Genomic DNA, 21988 nt, shown 5'->3' with positions numbered 1-21988 from the left:
TTGTCTCTTCTTGGTTGTTTTGCATGTCTTTGTAGTCTTTTGTTGTGGTTGTTTGTGCGTCTCTGTACTAATTTTTCTGTGACTTTGTTGTCGTTCTGTTGTCTTTGTGGTTGTGTTGCATGTTTCTTTAGTCATTTTCTGTCTCTTTGTAGGCGTTTCTCGTCTCTGTCTCTTTGTAGTTGTATTTGCGTGCCTTTGTAGGTGTTTTGTGTCTCGTTATCATTTTGTCTCTTTGTTGTCATGTCTTTGTAGTCGTTTTGTGGGTCTCTCTAGTTGTTTTTGCGTGATTTTGTTGTCATTGTCCATCTGTTTGTGCTTGTGTTGCATATTTCTGTAGTCTCTTTGTAGTCATTTTATGTCTCTTTGTAGTCATTTTATGTCTCTTTGTAGCTGTTTTGTCTGTCTGTTCTGTGTCTTTGTTGTTGTTCTACATCTGTTCTGACGTCGTACTGCTCCTCCTCCTCTTGAATCTAGTTTCCTGTCGCTGACCTCACATTTTTCTCGCAGCTTCCTGAAGAGAAACAAATATAAATCCTCCACCTCTGAACAACATCTGGCTCCAACGAGTAAACGTGTGTCTCTGTGTGAAATGAAGCCTCTTCATTCATTCTCTTCTATGGTTAAACGTACGGTGATTATAAAGTTTCACAAAACTTCTGATCAGTTCTGAAGCTCCTGAACCAGGCCGGCGTTCCCAGCAGTGATCAATAACCAGATCTATCATGTGTCTCAGAAATGTTCCAGCTGGACTGATATTCAGATGTTATAGTGTCTTACTGTTTACTACTACAGATACTGTTACTAAAGGTACTATTACTACTCCTATCAATCTACTGCTAATAATACTTCTATGAAGAGAGACACATAATGTATTGATCCTGTTTGAATTGTGTCATGAATCACAGAGATGATGTTTGTCATCAAACTACTGAAACATCAGACTGTGACGTCATTATAAAGACGACGCAGCCAACAGTGTCGTTAGTGACGTCGTCTCCTGACTTAAGCATTGTAGAGCTGCTCCTGTATATCAGCGGCTCACAGAACTGAACCAGAACCAGCTCTCCCTCCACAGAACTGCAGATTTATTGTGATGTTCATCCTTTTTATGACCTTTTCTGAGTCCAGTCGGCTCCATGTTGGTGTTGATGAGACGATGTAGCTCACTGAGCGCTTTAACACAAAACTACATGAGGTTTGACTTTAATTACAACAAACTGACACTTTACTGACCTGAAATATCTTTTAAACTGACAAACATCATGTGTGTGATTCATGACACAACTCAAACAGGATCAATACATGATTTGTCTCTTCGTTCACTAACATAAAGAGTTATTCTGAAATAAGCTCCACGAGGTCGTGACTTCAGTAGGTAGTGAGTTATAGTACTGCAGCTGTTCTAGTACTACTACTATTTTTAATGCCATTCTACTGTGAGTACTGTGCTACTAATACGATTACTACAGTACTATCTGATAATTAATACCACCATTTTTTAAACTACTACTACTGTGAGTACTGACACTACTTATACTACATGCTATTCTTCTTCTTCTTCTTCTTCTACTACTGATTTATTACCATTTCTCTTTTTACAGCTTTGTGCACATCATCTTAAACATGTGGAGAAGAAATGCAGATTTTTTATGGCCCACATCTGAAATTATTGTTCACTTGGGTGAAAATACAACCCAATGACTTTGAACTACGACGACCCCGACACTAGCTACACTTTTTGCTGTTTATTCTTCCTCACGAAGCCAAAACTTCAGTGATCGGATATTTTTATACTTCTGAAAAACTAATCTTAGCTCTTGAATTTGCTCTCAACTGAGGGCAGAGATGCTTTTTTTTCACCCCACGACTTCACAATCACATGTCTGCAAACAGCTGACGAGTTTTTTTCTTCTGTTTTAAGGAACGTTACTTCTGATCTCAGTGTAAAGGTGTTCGTGCCGTGGCTGCTCCTGTGGCATGAATACCATTAGAATAAAAAGTCGGCAGCAATTAGCTTTTCTCACATCGTCACAAAGCCTCGGGCGGGAAAAGGAGAACAGCACACATGCCTAGAAAATCACAACGCAGATGTTTAACTCGCCCTAAATCCTTTGAGCTGAATATGTATGTAAAGAGAAGAAAGATCACCGTGAAATAAAAAAAAAACCATGAGGGATAATCGTTTCCTCCACTTGAACTCGTTTAATAAATGAGAGCAGGATGTAAAAATAAATGGAGTCTGCTCTTTTCGATTAACAGAAGTACTTCTGGAGCACACTTGAATCGTAATGAGGCAAAGCTACAGGCTCGATTTAAAAATCCAACGTAATATTTAAAGATCTTCTGGCAGAGATGAGCCAGTTCTGTTTGTGTGAGAGCTGTGGTTGAGTTTAAGAGTCTGAGGCTGAAGAAAAGAGGTATTATATTATAATATGCTTGATAACATGATTGATTTAAAGACAAAGTGAAGGAGATTTTGGTTTTGTACATGTACAGTGACTAAAGGCCGAGGTTAGCTTGAAGCAGCAGATCGATGGATAAAACTCGTCTTGAGTGCTGGCAAACACCAAAAAAACACTGTAATGCTGCTGTTGTTTGAGTGTGTGCAGTGATCAAATTATAACGGCTCATTTATGTTCAACGTAAGTTACAGACGAAGCCTTCTGTATGAACTCTGCGTTCATTTCGTCTGCATTTCTGCACGTTTGCTAAAAGCTAAGGAAGAAGTTTAGAAAATGGCTGAACTTTTTGAGGAGAGACTGGAAGAGACACTGCATCCACGTCACAACACCGCTGTCGCTCGACTCCTCTGCCCTCTCAAGTGGTCGCTAGTTTATTATAATAATAACTTAAATAATAACTTTATTCATGCAGCACCTTTGATGCAAAGAAGCAGCGCACAGTGCTCAACACAGACGGGATAAAAGAATACATGAGAATAAAAAAAATGGAGAAATAGGAGATTAAAAAAAAGTGCAACTGCAATAAGTTAGAGAAAAGCAAGCAGACAGACAAATAAAGAGAAATAATAATAATAAGTATAAGAATAGTAACTTTTTAAAGAGAGGCAGTGGAGGATGGGAAGCGAGATGAGAAGCAATCACTGATGTATGAGGAAGCTGGATCATGTCGAGATGATTAAAAGGACTTTTAGATGAATTCTTAAAGATACCGGGAGCCAGTGGAGTGAAGCGAGGACGGGGAAATATGATCTCTTTTCTTTGAATTGGTCAGGATCTTAGCAACAGTGCTCTGAATTATTTGATTTATCTTCACAGAGATGTTATCAATGTGACCTTTAAGATCAGAGAAACATCGTGTTTGGATTAAAGTGGTTGGTTTTTAGCATTCATGCAAGTGAATGTGAAAGATGTATGCTCTCATGGGGAGTCGGGTAGGAACGGGCGTAGTTTTTTAAACAGACTGTGGAGGCGTGTTCTTAACAATATTTGAGTAAACTCGTTCCCACGTCACGCTGTGCGCAAATTAGATATTTAAAATATCAACTTCTGTTTCTGTGGGCCTCCCGCTGCTGCTATCGACAGAGTATTTCATAAATTCAAAAGTTATTTATCATCTTGAGCTTCTTTCTTATGTGAGTGCTCTGATTAATAAATGTGTTCTTTGATTTTGAGACGGTAGCCTCAGGGCTCGAGTCCATGTAGTGTTTCTCTCTCTCAACACTGCCAGTGTTTTTCTGCCAGATAGAAACACTGCATGGATACACTCTCTAACGTCGGTGTTATCGAGCCTGGTGTTGGGTCGAGGTGGTGAACCCTGACTAAACCTGCACCTTTGGGGGAGGGGTGATGCCCTTTTCTTTATCGAGCCGCGGCCCATCAAGATGTGTGTGCACGACCCTGCGCCTTAAAGAGTCAAAACAGGATTAACCAGTAAACAAGTGCACGTCAGGGAGAGGGATGGAAAACAAAATACCAGGCAAACCTAAATGTTAAGGATGAATCGTTATTTATCACACTCAGGAAAGAGCAACAAAGGCTCATTTCAGCTCCCTTAACGTCTTAAAGTGCCGAGCATGTGGAGAACAGCCTGTCTCCATCAGAAAGACGACCATGCAGGACAACCGTGGAAGCAGCTGACCCATGTTCCTCACGTTTGTTCTTTACGTACTAAAATAAGTACGTCTGTTTCAAACGACATATCCGTCACTGCCCACACACTTCCATGTCCTTCACGTTGGCATGAATGTTAAGCAGTACCGCCACTAGAGGGCGCTGCTCAGGGTCAAATCGTTCTCACACGGACCTCCACTTCCTCTTCACCACCGTCCAGTCGCGACCTCCAGTGGCCGTAGTGGTTATTACGGCAGCAAAGGAGGAAGTCAGCAGCAGTAGTATAAAGAGCAACAGTCTGTGTACGGACGAGGTTGTGTCGGATGGTTAGTGCAGCTTTTTGCCTGAGACACAGGCGACGTGAGGCGATGAAGACCTCCTGTACTTAGTTTCATGCAACAGAACTGACTTCTGAAATACAGCATGAGTCATAAAGCAGGAGACATTAATAAGTGATGGTTTCTTTTTTAAAAACGCATTAATAAAACCATATCGGGGCGGATCTCGTCAGCTGTGAGCTCCCAGTCGGCACTGCTAAATATCCTTGTGTGTCACAGTGTTGATAAGAGGCTCAAAAATGTAAAATGTCAGAAGGGTTTAGAGACGAGTGTTTTCTCTTTAATTGTCTCCTTTTACCTGACTGTTTGTCTTCCTCTCCTTCACTCTGCTGTCGGCTGTCGGACAGTTTGACTTCTTCTATCCGTCAGACTTTGAGTGTTTTTATCCGTCTCTTTTGTCTTTATTTATCTTCACCTCTTGTCTCTTTGCGACCGCTGCAGGTCATTAATCTTAATCAGGTGGTCAGGTTTCATCACTCACACCACCTTCCTCTCTCCACACACACACACACACACACACACACACACACACACACACACACACACACACACACACACACACACACACACACACACTCATACTGTACACTGTCCTTCAGTAATTAGCCGTATCCCATCTATCAGCTCTGTCGCACAGCGCTCCGGCTTCTTATGAATTTTTCAAAACCAACTCATAAATGTCTCCTTTTCAGACGAAACAAGAAGCTCCCACCTTTTTTTTTTTTCCTTTCTGAAATATCTTGGTGAAATCCAAAAGGGGAACTCATTCACTTCAATAGCAGCTCTGCAGGAGGTCCCATCTTACATTTACCTGCAGCCTCACGAAACCATCGCAGGCTCGTTCAGGGGCAGGCCGACCTGTGAAAACCTCGGTCAAGTGGCAGGAGTGCACTTGACCGGCAGAAACCCCACATCATAACATGTGGACATTAAGTAATTATAAAATGTTACGAAATTATCCCAAACTATCGCCATGACTCGGTAATCCATTCTCACATCTGTTCTCTGGTTTTTGTTCACAAAATACAGCAAAGACTAGATCTTGCTGACATCTTGGTGAACAAATACTTGGGAGTTTTAGGACGGTGGATCAGCGGGCAGCACCGTCGCTTCACACTGGAGTTTGCTTCTTCTCTCTCCCAATTACCTAAACAACTGAATAGATGGTCAGCGACTAATAATACACAGCAGTCGCACACATCCAAAAACCGTTTAAGGCCGGTGCTGGACCAATAGATGATTAAGATATAGACATCTTGAAAATAATTGGCACACGCCAGGTCCCATTTACGTGCAGTTTATTGATGCATCCTGATTTGTTTGTGGACGTTTTCCAGCTGCTGCCCGTCTCCAGGCTTCTTAAAGAGCAGATATGACATAGTGACAGCAAATTTTTGTCTGGACAGCTACACGATGAGCTGAAACTCGCTGTAGTTCTCCTCTTATGAAGCAGAACAGAGCTGCAGATTCAGGAGATAATTCTCTGCTGGTCATCACCACTAAAGACACCTTCATTTTCATTGGATATGATATAAAAATATTGATTACAGCCACTTTAAAGAAACCTTTTAAATCTCAGGGAGACACGATATGAAGAGCACTGAGTCACAAACTGGTACGAATGAATGGGAAGCAACAAGAGGCCAGTTTGTCCAGTTCAAGTCTGTCTGCTGCTCCGTGGGTCAAAGGTCAACAGCCGCCGGTCAGACCAGGTGACTACCCGGCGGGAACGTCGTCTGTCGGTGATTCATCAGAACCGGACAGATTTCATAGCTGGAGAGTTTAATCACTGCAGTCGGTGTCGTTCACCAAACCACACTAACAAAACGCATTATTCTTCCAGAGAGGATCAGAACAGGAGAGGTGGTCCGGAGATGAAATATGTCTGTTTTTGTAGCAGAACATATTTCCCGAATTATTTTAAAGCGATATGAGTCCGTGTTTCAGGATTTAAATGTTGAGTCAGGCTTGTCGACAAGCAGAAACACTTTCCAACAAAAACAGTGAAAATGTAAAAGGAGTTCTGAGACTTCAGACTTCAGACTTGAACAAACGAGCAAAGAAATATCAGACACACGTACTGTTTTCATGTTCACATGTCCATCTTTTCATCACTTTTATTACTTGTGACTTTGTACTTTAAGGTTTCACATACATGAACTCAATATCAACGAAAACATATATGAAGTGAGGCACATTGTTCGGTGCTCTGCGCACTGCAACTTGAGAAAACGCATTCAAAGAATAGAAAAGCAAATTAAACCAAAAGGAGATGTTATCACTTTTAGTGTCCCCTGTTTCAGTTCTCATCATGTTTCTGTATTTGGTTGTTTTTCACGTCTGTTTGCATGTATTGTCTCACAGTATGATGTAGTTTGTTGAGCTCTCAGGGCCACCGTACTATAAAGTTTATCAAATCAGCTCCAACACAACAATCTGCAACCTAAAAGTAAAGTAGAAACTTACACAGTGAAGTGACAGTAACTATGATCCAGTAAACATAATAGTGGGTGTTTTATAAGGACTTTTACTTTTGATTAACTGATAAAACATTTGTACTTTTACTTGTAATAGACTACTTTTACTTAAAGCTACTGTTACCTTTATCTAAAGGATCTGATTACTTCTTCCACCACTGATTTTCACTATAAATAACTCTTCTCCTGGGTGAAGGTTTGTCGCCTTCTTAACAACCTCTGAACTGAAGTCTAGATTTTTTTTCTTTATTTCATATTAAAATTAGATTTCCTCCTCGACTCAGAAAAGCAGCACTTACACCAGTAATACCGATAAAAATAGTGTAAACTAACGCCTTCGTCTTTCTCGCTGCTTCAGGCGGAACAAGAAGTCTATTAAGTAGGTCTCTAATGAGATTATCTTCTCTGCTAAACCCCACCACCTCTGAGTTACATCAGTCAACAACACTGCACAAATTATTAGATAAAAATAGGTCAGTTAACAGTCCAAAGGTTTGTGTTACAAACACACTATGAACACAAACAGGATCAAGTTTCCACACTCGCAGCGACGTGAGGCTGAAATACTTCTTATCAACTCTGTTATGGACGGAAAATAGAGACAACTTTGCTTTTTTTTTGTCCATAATCATGTAAAATATGACTAAAATACTTGTGAATGTGAAGATAAGATTAATATCTTTAATGTAACATGCTAAAGTTAGCTTCCATGAGGAAAACACACTCACACACTGTTTATTTTCCCCGTGTCACAGTAAACAGACATAAACAGACTGTGAGGCGACAGGAAACATGTCCAGCCTGATGGAGACACAATACTTTGACACGTATTCAGGTTTTACTTAAAAGATCAGAACCATGAGGGTCATTTCATGCCAGCTCACCCAGAATCCAGAGTTTGTGTTATATTAAATTCATGGGACCTTGAAAAACCCTGTGGCTGCGCTCCAAATACTCTTTTTACTCATCATTTTTTAAGTTCGGCCCTCTGAGCTAAATTTCATCACTTTACCTGAACAAATAACCTCTTTTCTCCCCTACTGTTTCAATTATGTTATAACATATTATTTAAATGATGTGTAGTATTAATGCAGGTCTGTCACATCGACAAGTTACCTAGTTTTTATCTAAACACTGAGCGCCACAGATCTCTCTATATTTAGCTTTGTAGCTAAACAAAAACACTTTTTAAGATATTTTGACTGTAGATTTTCTCATGAATGTTTATTTTAATTTCTTGAGATCGTTGATACTCATTAGATATATAATGTATACGATGAATTGAGGGGTCTGCTCTGTCGTCTTTGTTTCACCATTTTCATCTTTTGTCCTCGGGAGGCGCCAGAATCAACTAAAATGTGAAGCTTTAGAGGCGCTGGTTGATTTTGAGGCTCGCTGCTTCGATCCTCTTGCCAAAACTTTGAAATATTCCTTTAGTATGGGATCAACAATCACATATAGTTTTTAAAAATAAGACATAAAATAGATGAAAATCAAACTTTCCTGTTTCAAACTTTCCTCTTGTTGTATTAATGTTTCAGCTCAAAACACTTCAGAGATAAAAACTCAAAGACAAATACCGACTGATGTCACATCTCCTCATTTAACTCTCGGCAACAAAGCAAATAAACATTTTCCAAAATGTCAAACTGATTTGAGTTATCAGTCCAGGTGGAGCGCCGGCGTCTCGCTCACTCTTAAAGAGAAGTTTGTACACAAACAACCCGACTGTCAGTCATCGTATCAAAAGGTTCTGATTTGTTTGTTTGTTTGTTTGTTTGTTTGTTTGTCTCCACTGAAAGAAGTCACTTTAAATAAAGCTGCGTGTTGGAGAAGTTCTGGTTCTCCTGCAAAAGAAGATGTGAAAAACATCCGGATGTAAAGTCAAAGGGTGAATTCTTGTTTATCACTTTGTGTGTTTTGTTTTCGATTTCAGATTAAGATTATTAAAACTATTTAGATTATAAGGATTATTATCTCATTAAGATTATTTAAATTATCTCCTTCCTTCTCCTGTTGGTTTTGTTTTCGACCCTGCAGGAATGAATAAAGTTGTATTGATGATTTAGATGGAGGAGCTGACAGCTGCTGATGTGAAGGCTCCTCCTGCTGGTCACATGGGAACATAACAAACAATAATAATAATGTGTGTGTGTGTGTGTGTGTGTGTGTGTGTGTGTGTGTGTGTGTGTGTGTGTGTGTGTGTGTGTGTGTGTGTGTGTGTTCAGTGTAAGTGAGGAGCATCTCTGCATGCAAACATAATGTATGAGCTTTACCATGACACTGTGAGCTTGTTGTTCCCACACAGAGGAGGTGGGGGGGGGGGGGGGGGGGGGAGGCAGGACGGTGTGTGTGTGTGTGTGTGTGTGTGTGTGTGTGTGTGTGTGTGTCAGTACTTGGTGTGATGTATGACAGCCTGGTGTGAGCACAGCGGTGCCTTGTCCACATGTGAAGCTGTCATGTGTCCCAGTTTGTGCCAGTGTGACTTTCTGTCATCGTCAGTGTGTGAGGGATCAGACTGTGTCACAACAGTGTGTTGAAGCATGAGACATGTTATATGATGTTGTCCCATGAAAAGACTAAATCCAATATGTCAGCTGTCTCTCTGTACTGTCTGACCTCCTGTGTGACGCTCAGCTGATGTAAATCTGTAAATCACAAATATGTCGAATTGTTGTTTGAGAAATGTTCCCAAACAGCTGCTCGCTGTGGTTTCTAGCAAACATTTCTCAAACCTTCCGCTCTGACACCATGTGAACAGGTTTGTTCCAGCTCCTCCTGTAAAGGAAGTCCACAAAACATTTCTGAAGCTTCGCAGCAAAACAGAGCTGCAGCATGGAGAAGTGATCCAAGTCTCCAAACTGATCTGTAAAGACGTTATTCACACCCTCAACATGTGGTCAAGCTTGTGCACCCACTTCAGACATGCCTTTGAGCAGCTACAGTGAAGATTTCATGTTTAAAAAAAATACATTTTTATTTTTATTACACCCCACACAGGCTACACCAGATCATCTAATGCATCTTCTAAATGCCCAGGAAGTAACTCGGACCACGAGGATCTCATACAAAATGTTTTGGAGGTGCACGAACTTCAGTTACTTCTGGATCAATATTTATAAACATGTCAGAAATACTACTGACACAAGAACGAGTGTAGTGGGAGAAATAGATCAGTGAAGATGAAAAGAAAGATTTTTTTGCATAACTGGAAATCCAAACACGAGTATTGTGCAAACTTGTAAACAAGATACATAAAATACTGCAACAGTTAGCTCTATAGACGAACACACGGTGAAGGGACGGAGCTGTGAAGAAAGTCGAGCTGTATTTTTTAAATAACTTTGCAAAATGAATTAAACATAAAGTGAAATAAAGGATGTAAAAAAAAAGTCTTTTCAAATCAACTTGGGGTCTCGTAGAGTCCGGCGTTATCCAAGTCTCCAGACGAGCTGGATGGAGTCTGTCATGTTTAGTCTCCAGCTTCTTCAGTCGTTTCACTGTGAAGCTCCAGAAATGTTTTGTGGACTACGAGACTTCAGCTGACTTTACATCAGAATGAAGGTGAGGAGATGATGACTGGATTTACATTTCTAGGTGAACTGTTCCTTTAAAGTTGTTAAAGAAACAGCTGATTCTCTCAGCTTCACTCACTTCTTGTTCCAGCTCTTCATTTAAGCCCTTTAAAGTTCACGCTGAGTGAGATATCAGGCTCAGCACTCATTGACATCATTCATAAATTTCACGTGAACAACTTTTATCAGGTCTTGGGGGTCAAAGTTTCCAACATTCCTCTGCTGGATTCCTCCCAGGATGCATCAGGGCCACAGAATGACCCGTCCAGCTCAAACAGATGCAAGTATTTTAGTAGGAGGGCAGCGAGTCCTCTGCTGGCAGGCGCTTCATGCAATATGTGCCCGTAAGATGAAGTCACAAACATTGCAACTGTAGTCGACTCCCACTCGCCGGGCAGCACAGACGGGGCATTATGTGGCCGAGTACCAGCTGGTACCACGGGCTCCTCATCCTCCTCCGGGGACTTCATTTGTTGGTGCGTCTGAAATCAGGACATGGAACTGAAATCGAAGAGTAAACCTGGGAACGTTCTCCTCGGATGCATCGTCGTCGCCGTTTGCTTTTGTACAGTTTGTCGGGCTGAAAGACGTGAGTAGAGCTCTGATCACTTTGGAGGGGCGTCATCGGTCACTGGAGGCAGGAGGGGAGGTGATGTGGACGAGGCTGCAGGGTGACAGACAGCTGGTGTCTGCTTTTATTCCTTTAAAGCGCTGGTTCAAAACTTCATGGCTTGTAGACCCTAAAAATGACAATACTTGTCTACTTTTAATTCCACATGAACAGAAGTGGAAAGCGATTTTTTTTTGTTTTCCGATTTCTTATTTCAAAGATTTGAGAGGCCTGAAGAGGTCAAAGACTCCAGTATTTAAAAAGAAAAAAGCAGAAACTAGACAAAAGTCAGGAAAATTTACAAAACTTTGTAAACTTTGTGAAACCCTGTCAATTTTTGGGGGCCCGTTGGGTTCCTGAACCTCAGGTTGGCACCGCTGCTCTAAAGGATTGAATTAAAAAGATTCAAACTCAGAATTTTAATATTTACAATATTAATGAGGTAATAATACAAACAAAGAAATACTTATTTGTTCCAGAAGTGAATAAACAAACTGTTCTCAGAGGAAAATAAGGTCCCAGAGCACTGTTTGAAGCTAGAAAGGTGGCAGGGTCCGCCACATATAAACAAAGTAAAACAGTATAAAGTGTGTCGTCCTTTGAGGTCAGTTTGTTTATTCAGTTTATTCAGTCATGAAAACAAAGAGAGTTTTTTCATTTAGTTTGTTTGTCAGTGAAGATTTTTCCCTCATTAAAATGTCTTCCCTAAAACTACGGAGTGCACCTTTAAAGAACATCCTCACTGTTGTTCTCCACACAAACGGACGCAGGACGTCAGGGTGCTGATGAGGCTGCAGCATGAGGCCTCATAAAAACATCACTGATTTAAAAAAAATGTTGCAGACTTACAGCAGAGACAGAGAGAGTCCAGTCTTTATGCTAAGCTAAGCTAAGCTAAGCTAACAGGCTGCTTGAGTTAGCATTCAGAGATGACAGGCTTCTCTTAAACCTCTTCAACAGTGAATGTGTCTCAAGAATGTTGAACTATTCCTTTAAATAGGAGTCAGGATGTTGTAAACCTTTCTCTCTTTAGTTCTGAGCTGCCCTGAACATCCCGACTGTTTCAAACGTGACGCTGGTCGTCTCTCAGACTGACCCGCTGCCTCTCTCCTCTCTCAGTGTGCACGGTCCCTCCGGGTCCGGTGACGGTCCCTGAAAACAACACGGCGGACGTCCAGCTGGTGAAGGTCAGCTCGGTGGATGATGTAACTCTGACGGTCACAGTGAACCCTGAAGATCTGTTCTACCTGAGAGGAAACGCTCTGATGGTGAAGAAAGGACTCGACTATGAGGTGAGCACTGATCAAAACAGAGTTTATACATGTCGAACTAACCTTTGTGATGAGGATCAATCACCTCAGTTTGTTTTAATTTAAAGAATTGTGACAAGATGTTTGTTCCTCCAACGGATCATTTCTGCGCTGTGATTTCTTTTTGCCTATCAGTCAAAAAAATACCAAAATACTCAAAATATCACCAATAAACTCATATCTGTGTTTAGGAAACTGCGGCTCTGGATGAGGAAAGTGTATGTAATTTCAAAATAACTTTAAATGACCTGATTGGCCGAAGGAGAGCCAATCAGGGCTGAGTCCAGCTGTGATTCACTTCCTGATGACAGTTCAGGAACCTGAAAAAGAAGGAAAGGTCATAACGTCAGTGAATCTTATCTTTGGTGCCAGACTGTGCTGTCAGCTGTATTGAAGTCTATGAGAGAAACACACTAAAACCCAACATATCGATGTCGTCTGACCTCTGAGGAAGAAATGCCTCCAGGAAATGAAAGAGGACACTTCAGAGAGCAGGTTAAACACTGACTGACTGGCTGATAATAATGTGATCAAACCATAAAAGAAATCCTTCATTAACCTGCTCTTCATCAGAGGTCAGACGATGTAGATACGTTGGGTTTTAGTGTGTTTCTCTCAGAATCATGGTGACTGGACTTTCATCAGTTCTGGTGTTTAAATGATGTTTCTGTGTCTTAACTGCTGTGTGTGTCTGTCAGTCTCTGTCCAGTGCAGCTCTGGTGGTTTGGGTCCAGTGCAGCAGAGTCGGGTCCAGATCTGTGAGTATAAAACAAACTCAACAAAGACGCTGACATCATTTAAAACACACTGTGTCTTTCCTCTGACATCATGATGTAAACACTTCACGCCTCTCTCCTTCAGGTGAACGAGTCCGTTGAAGTTCTGGTAGAAAACGTGAACGATAACCCGCCAAACTTCGCTCAGAACCACTTCGTACTGGAAGTGAACGAGGTGAGTTGTTAGTGTTTGACAGCTGCAGCGGTGGAAAAGATCAGCTCCATGACATCGTTCAGTAATGTAATGGAGCCACTTTGCATGATTACATTTACTTTAAGTACAAGTTTCTGCTAATACTGAAGCATTTTTACTTATGTGAGAGTTATAATAATAAATTTAATAAATGTAGTCACCTCACTTATTCAGATGAATATTACAAGATGTACTCAACAAACAAAATGTGTTATTATAGAAGTAAATAAATTAAAATTAGCTCCAACATCGAGGGATTGTAAAATAATACTTTAACACTGTGGTACTGATACATTTACTCGAGTACAGGTGTGTGTTCCAGGTGTGATGTTGACTGAGTTTTGTCTCCTGCAGCTCACGCCGGTCAACTCCACTGTCGGACTGATCGAAGCCACAGACGTCGACTCAGAGCCGCTGTACTATCGCTTAGAGTCCGCAACAGTAAGAGCAAATACGATGTGATGAAGGTGTGATGATGGACTGGACTCAGTGGTTCAGTTCTTTAAGATCCACAATACTGAGATTCAAAACATCAAAATATGTCTTTTCTCTTGTCTTTTCTTTTCTGTGTCCGACTGTTAAACCAGGATAAATATTTCCGTCTTGAAAACATCAACAGTCCAAAAATAATCGTGAAAAGCATCCTGGACTACGATGTGGTGCAGAAGATCTCTCTGGTTCTTCACGTGCAGGTACAGATATCAGTCGTTATCAGAAGCTCCAGGCAGCTGTTCCTCTTTGACCTTTGACCTGTGAAACGTCTCGCATGTTCCAGGACACGTTCAACGGTTCGGCCTCCGACGAGCCCTTCTTCACGTCCGTGGCCTCCATCACGGTGCACGTGAAGGACGTCGATAACCGGCCTCCCTGGTTTCAGCCGTGTTTGAGGACCAACTTGGGAATCGCCAAACTGTGTGTGAGCGGCGGCTACAGAGGACGAGTCAACCTCACTGAGAAGGAGGTCAGTTTATCATCCATCGCCTCACAGCACCTGTCTAAAGTCTGGAACCTGACAACAGCTGAGCGTCGAGTTATTTTTTAATTGTGTCGTCTCGAGATAAAAAAAGCTAATTTAAGTCATTATCGTGAGAAAACAAATGCGAGATTTGTTGTTGCGTTGAGAGGAAGCTGATTCACGAGACTTCAAACTGCTTGTGGCCGACCACTGAACCAATCAGCGTCCTCTGAGGAACTTCTAGCAGCTGCGAGCGTAGTTTAGGTGCGATGACCAGCGAGAGAAGCGACTATGGCGGCCCCCTTCAGAGGTGGGACTCCCTAAAAACACGGGGTGCATTCCTAATCGCATACTTTTTCTCTTTACTTCTAGTACGTACTGCAGCTTACAAAGTACGTACTGTTGCCTGCAGTGTGCATAAAATTGGGACATACTACTTTGTCATGACAGTGCGCCTTGAACTTTGACCCTCTTGCTCCTGTAGACTATCAGTCGAGTACAAATAACGAGTACTGACACTTAAATGTGCTTTCGTCTGTCATTGCGGTGTCATTCTGTGGGTGTTTGTGCTCTCTCGTCTTTGTTTATATTTGTGTGACACACCGTGATGTATCTGACGCAGAGGATTGTGGGTCAGAATAGCCAGAAAAGCACGCTGGCTTACATGCTGCAAAATGTGACCGGATGTTGTGGGACATCCTGCTATTTTTGGCATACTGCATTTCAAACACTTTGCATTGGGACGGACTAAATCTCTTTCTGGCTACTAAACAGTGAGGTATTATGGGTATTGGATCGCAGGGAAAGTATTTTGCCTGGATGTTCGTTGTTTTGCAGGAAGTCGTAGTGAACGCTTCACTGAGCTCTGTGACGTCTCAGTCCGAACTCTAAGTTCACGTTATTCTTCAGTAATTTGTGAATTTGACCTCATCTTTGTGCATGAGAGGAGATATTCTGCCTTGTACCACCGTACCACATACGATTGTTTCAACGTATATCAGAAGATTGGGACACAACACTAAATCTCTTTTGGCAAGATTTATGTGTGACGGGTCCCTTCGTGGTTGCCATTTATGCGGCGGTACTGTCAGTAAAATGCTTACAGGCAGCCCGACCTACATAAACATATAAACAAAAAACATGTAAATCTAGAGGGGACGCCCAATGTCAGCTACTTGGACAATAAACCAATAAACAAAAGCCTCTTCAGGGGATAATCAAACTGAAATGTGCTCCTCCTTATGTGAAATAAAATGACCATTCACCGCCTCTTTTAAGCCTTCACAAAAAGGGCGTCGTCACACCCTGATTGGCTGAGAGGGAAACGCCCCAAGCTGCTTCCACTCCTCCATCAGGAGTCAGTCACCTCACCTGCACACAGGTGATCTGCATCACCTGCAGTCAGTCCAGAGGGATTTCTGAAAATCAGCCCAAAACAATGAAAGATAACACGTCTCAAACAATGGGACGTGTTGGTGACAAGAGTTTGAGTTTTGTTTTATGGCTTTTTTACAATTAGACTTAGAGAATTTATTGTTTTCAGGTATTTCAAATATTATTTCCACTCCTCAGTCACAGTTTAGTTTGGTTGAGGCAATAAAGCTACTTGGTTAGGTTTGAGAAGAGATCATGGGCTGGATTATCACGGTCCAAAGAATTCCTAAAAAACAATATTTTCATGTAACGTATAGAAAATTCGAAAAATTGGTTAAAACTCCAAAGTGGCATTTATTAACACAAATTTTCTGGTTTAATTTCCAACAATTTTATCCTGATTTTCTTACCAACCTTGTCCTGTGGGAGTCCTGCTTCCACGGTCAGTTCTGCGTATAATCTCAGTATCGGTGTTAATTAAAAATAAAACATTATTCAGTCAGTTGACAGATGGAAGTTATTCTTACCGCCCACAGATTAGTGCAGAGAGAGGTGCTAATGAAACAGACAACACTGTCACTTCGTCTTTAACGACAGCAGCCTCGGGGTGAAACATGTTGAGACATGTTCACTTTTATAGAGTGAGAAATGTCCGGGAATACATGAATACCAGTGGTGAAATGTAATCCATTACAATTCAGAGGGAGATATGTACTTTTTACTTCACTGCAGTTAATTTACTTTAGTTATTTTACAAATTAAGGTTTTTGCAGACAAAACATATGACAAACTTTAAAAATATGATGTTTTGTACGGCTCAAACACTCACAGAAGACTAAATAATTTTTTTGTACTCATATTTTCGGTCACTTTTCATTCAAATGATTTTAATAACCAGTCAAATAAGTTTTTTATTCAAACAAAACAGTCATTGTGAAGGTGTTTTAATTACCAAACAATCTGAATATAACCAGATTAGTTGCAGTCCAGTACACTTTCCTCATTAAACTTACATAATTACCTTAGTTTAAGTTTTCCATGCAGACTTTTACTGGAGTATTTCCACAGTACTTTTACTCTGAGTATTTCTTCAACCACTGATGAATTTTTCTCCACAGGAGGGTCCGTTGGTGCTGGAACCTGGTCCGGTGTTCGCCAAGGACGGAGACAAGAACCGGAGCGAGCAGATCAGCTACAGAATACTGCGAGGTTTGAACCGAACCATAAAAAACAGACAAACTAAACGTCAACACAAAAACAGAACGAAAACTTTGCAGAGCTTCATTTTTATGGGTTCATCTTCCTGCAGACTTTTAATATTCTGGAAATGTTTTGGACATTTTGAACCTTAAAGGCAGCTCCACCTACTGGATGTGCTGATGATGGTGTTTTCTTTCATCATCAGGAAATGAGGGAAACATTTTCCAGATCGACGAGGAAACAGGAAACATCACCATGACGAAAGCTGCTGACATCGTCGGCCCGATAACGCTCACAGTTCTGGTAAACAATCTCTTCTTCCCGTTTCTGTGGGAGGTTTTGGATGGGAAGAAAGAGATTAAGATGATATAAGTCTGGTCTAACTCACTTCTCATCCTCACCTGGCCATCAGGCGTCACAGGTGACCAACAGGGATCAGTTCGCGGTGACTCAGGTGACCATCGAGGTGATGAAGAAGAGCAGGAACCCTCCTCGCTTTGAGAGGGAGCGATACGAAGGTTTCATCTACAGCAACTCGGTCCCTGAGAGCATGATCCTCCGAGACCGGAGCACCAACCGGCCCTTCAGAGTCCGAGCTCGAGACGAGGACTTCGCTGCTGTGAGTCCTCGTCATGTCACTAATATTCAGTCCAACAGTTTTATATTCAAAACTACTCACTGTTCGTCTGTTGTTCCAAATGTCGTGCAGAATAATCTGAGCTTAAAGGACTAAAAATGTGTTTCAATGTGAGTTTATGTTGTTTTCAAACCCATCAGCCATAAAAAAAAACTGATAATCTGATCTCAAATCAGGGAGAGATCAGGGGAGATGTGTCACTGTCTGCCCCCTAGTGGTTAAAAATGATTACAAGCAGCTTTAAATGCCGCCTAAAATCGTGTGTGTGTGTGTGTGTGTGTGTGTGTGTGTGTGTGTGTGTCAGGGTGTGAATCCAGATGTGAAGTACGAGGTTCAGTACAGCAGCTACGTCAACGTGACCTCAGACGGTTTTGTGATCCTGAAGAGAGTCGTGAAGACGGAGTCCTTCGCGCTTCAGGTGACTTTTTGTTAATCAAGCACAATAAAAAAAATATGATTTCTCACATTTACTGGTTTATTGTTTTCGTGCTGTAAATGTTTGCGTTTGTTCTGAATGTAGCTCCGAGCGGTCGACATAACGACGGGAGAGTTTGGAACAGCTGCCCTCTCCGTTCAGGTCATACCTGGTGAGACGATCACAGTTATCATCTCTCATACTGACTGACTGCTTACAGTTAAATAACAGTAATAGTCGCAGTAAACACCCACTGAGAAGCTGTGGATTGAGTCGTGGTATCATGCAGGTGTAATCTTGTAATCTCCACCTGCAGCCGTGGCCATCCCGTCTCCCTCCAACGTCGGCTACCGTCCGGGCGACATGGCGCTCCTGGGCCTGGTGATGGCCGCTCTGCTGGTCCTCTGCCTCATCGTGATTGGCTTCCTGATTTCCCGCTTGTATAAAGGAAACGGCAGCATGGACAAAATATGTGAGGTCAGTCAGAACTTCGTCCTGAGCTTTCATCTCTGAGCTGTTTTGAGATTAACTTCGTTTGTCAAACGTGTGTTCGTATATTAAAGGAATACTTTGATATTATGGCTTTCTTGCAGAGAGTTGGATGAGAAGATCAATACTACTCTCACATGTACGGGAAGTATGGAGCTCGAGGTGGGAGGCGATTAGCGTAGCTTAGCATAAAGACTGGAAACACAGGGAAGCAGTGAGTCTGGCTCTGTCTAAAGTGAAAACAATCCATAACGAACACGTTGTATCTGATTTGTTTAATATGCAGACGTACGGAAATGTGAAAACAATGTTTATCTGTTCCCTAAAACCGCCAAAAATAATTTATAATATTTTTATTTTTATTGAATAATACATTTTCTATTTCTGTTGTTGCAAAGGTAAACAAATGAGATCTAACATGTTCATTATCAAGTTTTAAAGGTGTTGGTAGACATATTTTTAACAGACTAGCTGTTTCCTGCAGCTTCCAGTATTTATGCTAAGCTAAGCTAGTGGTCTCCATCTTCTCATTTAACTCTCAGAAAAAAAGAAATAAAAGCGGATAGCCCAGTTTTTTGTTAATTTTTGGCGTCGTGCATGTGAAACATTTTTAAAGGAGTTTTCAAGTAGATAATTTAAATCTCCGACTTTGACAGGAACACAGCGTCATTTCTGTGTCGCTCTGATGTTACTAAAATTACTGAAAGCAAAGAATAAAGTCTTTTTACTGAGCCTGAAAAGAAACATTGACAGTCGCCTGTAAAACAAAGATAACGTGCTGCATTTAAGCTGTGAATATGTCCCTCAGTCCTGAATCGCTCAGTCTCACTGTGTCACTGAGGCGTCTCCGTACAGTAACAGTTACATCAGAGACAGACTCAGCTGTTTGACGCTGCGTGTGCGGAGCTCCTCCTGTGTGGCTCTGATGAATATTTATCAGCTGAAACCCACAGAAGGGCTCTGTGTTAAAGCAGAACAAATGGACCTAGCTCACTGGCATCTGTAACCTTGAACAATGCCTTCATATCCTCCATGCTTCATTAAGTGCTGTATTAATGAGGGGCCTCTCTCCTGCTGTAGTGCCTGGGCCCCTGCCTGAAGTCCGACCAGCCGCGCTCCGGCCACAGGGACTCCCTGCAGTACACCAACGACGGCTTCCAGAACGAGGGCGACCAGAGCCGCGGGGGCGCCAGGCGCTGGAACAACGCCGTCCCCAGACGGAGCACCTTCCCCCAGCCGCGAGGCCGGGTCATCCCCCTGGAGAGACGGAACCGCCACTGCTCCTCCTGTGGCGTCTACACCAACCACGTCCCCAAGGGGAGCCCCTCGGTGAGACAGTCCAGGAGAGGACGGGGGGACGGGGACGAGTACAGCTCGAGATCCATCCTGACCAGGCAGAGGAGGAAGGAGGGCCAGAAGACGGTGTGGTTCAAGGAGAGCGAGGACTCCTCTGACATCGAGGTGGAGATTATCCCAGACACTGTAGGCCGGGTGGAGGAGGAGACTGAGGAGGAGCTGGAGGGAGAGGTGGAGATGGAGGGGGTTGTCAGAGACCCGGCAGCCCCGCTGAGAGAGTCTGACGGCGGGCAGGAGAGCCAGAGCACAGAGCCCGGTGAGGAGCAGGACGATGGAAACAGCTCAGAACAAAAGAAGGGAAGCAAGGAGCAGGAGGGCTGACAGAGGTCAGAGGTCAAACTTGAGTCGGAGGAAACCTTCACGAAACTGAGCTGTTTGTGTTCATGTCACTTTTTGGAGTCGACGGCCTGAAGCAGAGGTGTCAGCAGTCCAACGCCTCCAGACACCTGCCACACCTCAAGAGAAGATTCACCGACCCAAAAAGTTTGTTTTCTACTGTGAGTATCTGAGAATACAGTGATAACTTCATAAAAACAAACTCTGGTCCCAAAGTGTTGGCCAACATTTATCTGTTGTTTTTTAAACGAGGTGACTTTGGTCTTATTTTGGTGGTTTTGGTCGTCATTTTCTTTGGTAATACACTGATTACCTCACAAACAGACGACCTGCTGTAGTTGAAAATCAGTATATTGTTGTCTCAAGGTCAAGAATTTACTGCAAAAATATCCCATTTCCGTGTGTTTTGTGGCCTGGTACCGACCCACGGACCAGATGTTGGGAACCTTGGAGTAACTGGACTGATTGTCTGATTTCTTTGTAGAAACCAAAACTACTAAAATAAGATCCAGGTCACGATTCAGCATCTGGTACCACTTTCTACAAAGGCATCATTTATAAAAGGAGTTAATTAGTTGTAACGAGGGCTGCGACTAACATTTTATTATCGATCGTCATCAATCTGCAGATTCTTTTCTCAGTTAATCGAATAATTTTCACCTATAAAATACGAGAAAACATGAAAAAGTGCCCGTCACAATCTTCTAAAGCCGAATGTGACGTCTTCAGAGTCTCGCCAACAGTTCAAAACCCGAAGAAATGACATTTATTAAAACGTCAAGTGAAGAAAAGCAGCTTATTCTCACATTTGAGAAGCTGAAACCATCAAAAGTTTGCAGCTTTTGCTTAATCTCTTAATTCTATTAACTCATTTTTGCAGCTCTAGTTGTAACTAACATCTTTAAAAGTTGTGAGAGGAACAGTTTATCCAAATCATCTCCTCCTCTTCATGCTGATGGAAAGTCAGGTGAAGTCTCGTAGTCCACAAAACATTTCTGGAGCTTCACGGGGAAACAGCGTTGCAGCATTCTGCTAAACAACTGAAGTAGCTGGAGACTTGATTTAAAATGTTAAAAAATGGAGAAATCCAGGTCTCCAGAAGACACCAAGATCCTAAACTGATGTGGAAAAATATTTATTTACACCCTCATGTTTCCGTCAGGGTGCATGCTTACGCTTTGAGCTCAGCAGCTACAGCTACATCAGGTGGTTGGTCCAGATGAGCTGCTCTATGAAGCTTTAGTAAGTCATTTAAAAACCATTAATAAACCTGTTATAAAAGCTGCCTTATAGAAAGTGGTGACAGTGTTGATCTTTGTTTATTTTATCAGTTTGTTTACAAATAACTTCTTCACTGAATTTTCAGAAAATGTACTTTAGTTTTCAGGATATATATTTGACGATACAGAAGATTTTATTCACTTCACCTCCAGTCGGGTCAGGAAGCCGAGCGGACCAGCAAACGGGCCACAAACGGGCCACAAACTGATGATAGATGTGTGTGTGTGCAGTGAAAGTGGTCACTGCAGTGCTGTGATTATTTCAGTCTCATCCCACTCTGCACACTTTCTGTACGAGCTTTACTAAACTGAACCAGAAGTTTTCTGGATTTTATAGTGAAACATATGTGAAGACAAACTTTATCTACTGAATACTAAACAGCTGAGAGGACGGTTTTATTGTGGACTGTATTTTATTTTAAGTAAAATAACTACTTTTATGGATAAATATACTGTGGTTAATGTAAAGTTGACTTTTTGTACATTAAAGCGATCGAGGGAATAATAAAGTTTGAAGGGTCTGTTGAGTAATTGGGATCGCCTCGCTGGTTAATCAAGTTTTTCCTCAACAAAGTCGCCTGAAGGACGTTATGA

General features: G+C 41.9%; 1 protein-coding gene across 1 annotated transcript; it reads left to right on the top strand.

Annotated features, from left to right (window-relative positions):
* The first annotated feature begins 10958 nt into the window (after positions 1-10958).
* cdhr5a (cadherin-related family member 5a) lies at positions 10959-20342 on the top strand. The gene is made up of 14 exons (XM_073464091.1): positions 10959-11052; positions 12193-12365; positions 13082-13141; positions 13245-13334; positions 13707-13800; positions 13932-14044; positions 14128-14313; positions 16800-16890; positions 17087-17184; positions 17294-17500; positions 17823-17936; positions 18039-18105; positions 18250-18410; positions 19503-20342. Exons 1-14 carry the CDS (start codon positions 10959-10961, stop codon positions 20097-20099), a joined length of 2145 nt encoding a protein of 714 aa, XP_073320192.1. The 3' UTR covers positions 20100-20342.
* The last annotated feature ends 1646 nt before the right edge of the window (positions 20343-21988 follow it).

Source organism: Pagrus major, chromosome 4, assembly GCF_040436345.1.
Source record: "Pagrus major chromosome 4, Pma_NU_1.0".
NCBI classification, from domain to species: Eukaryota; Metazoa; Chordata; class Actinopteri; order Spariformes; family Sparidae; genus Pagrus; species Pagrus major.
Note: the sequence above shows the minus strand (reverse complement) of the source record. Positions and strands in the feature narration are given on the sequence as shown.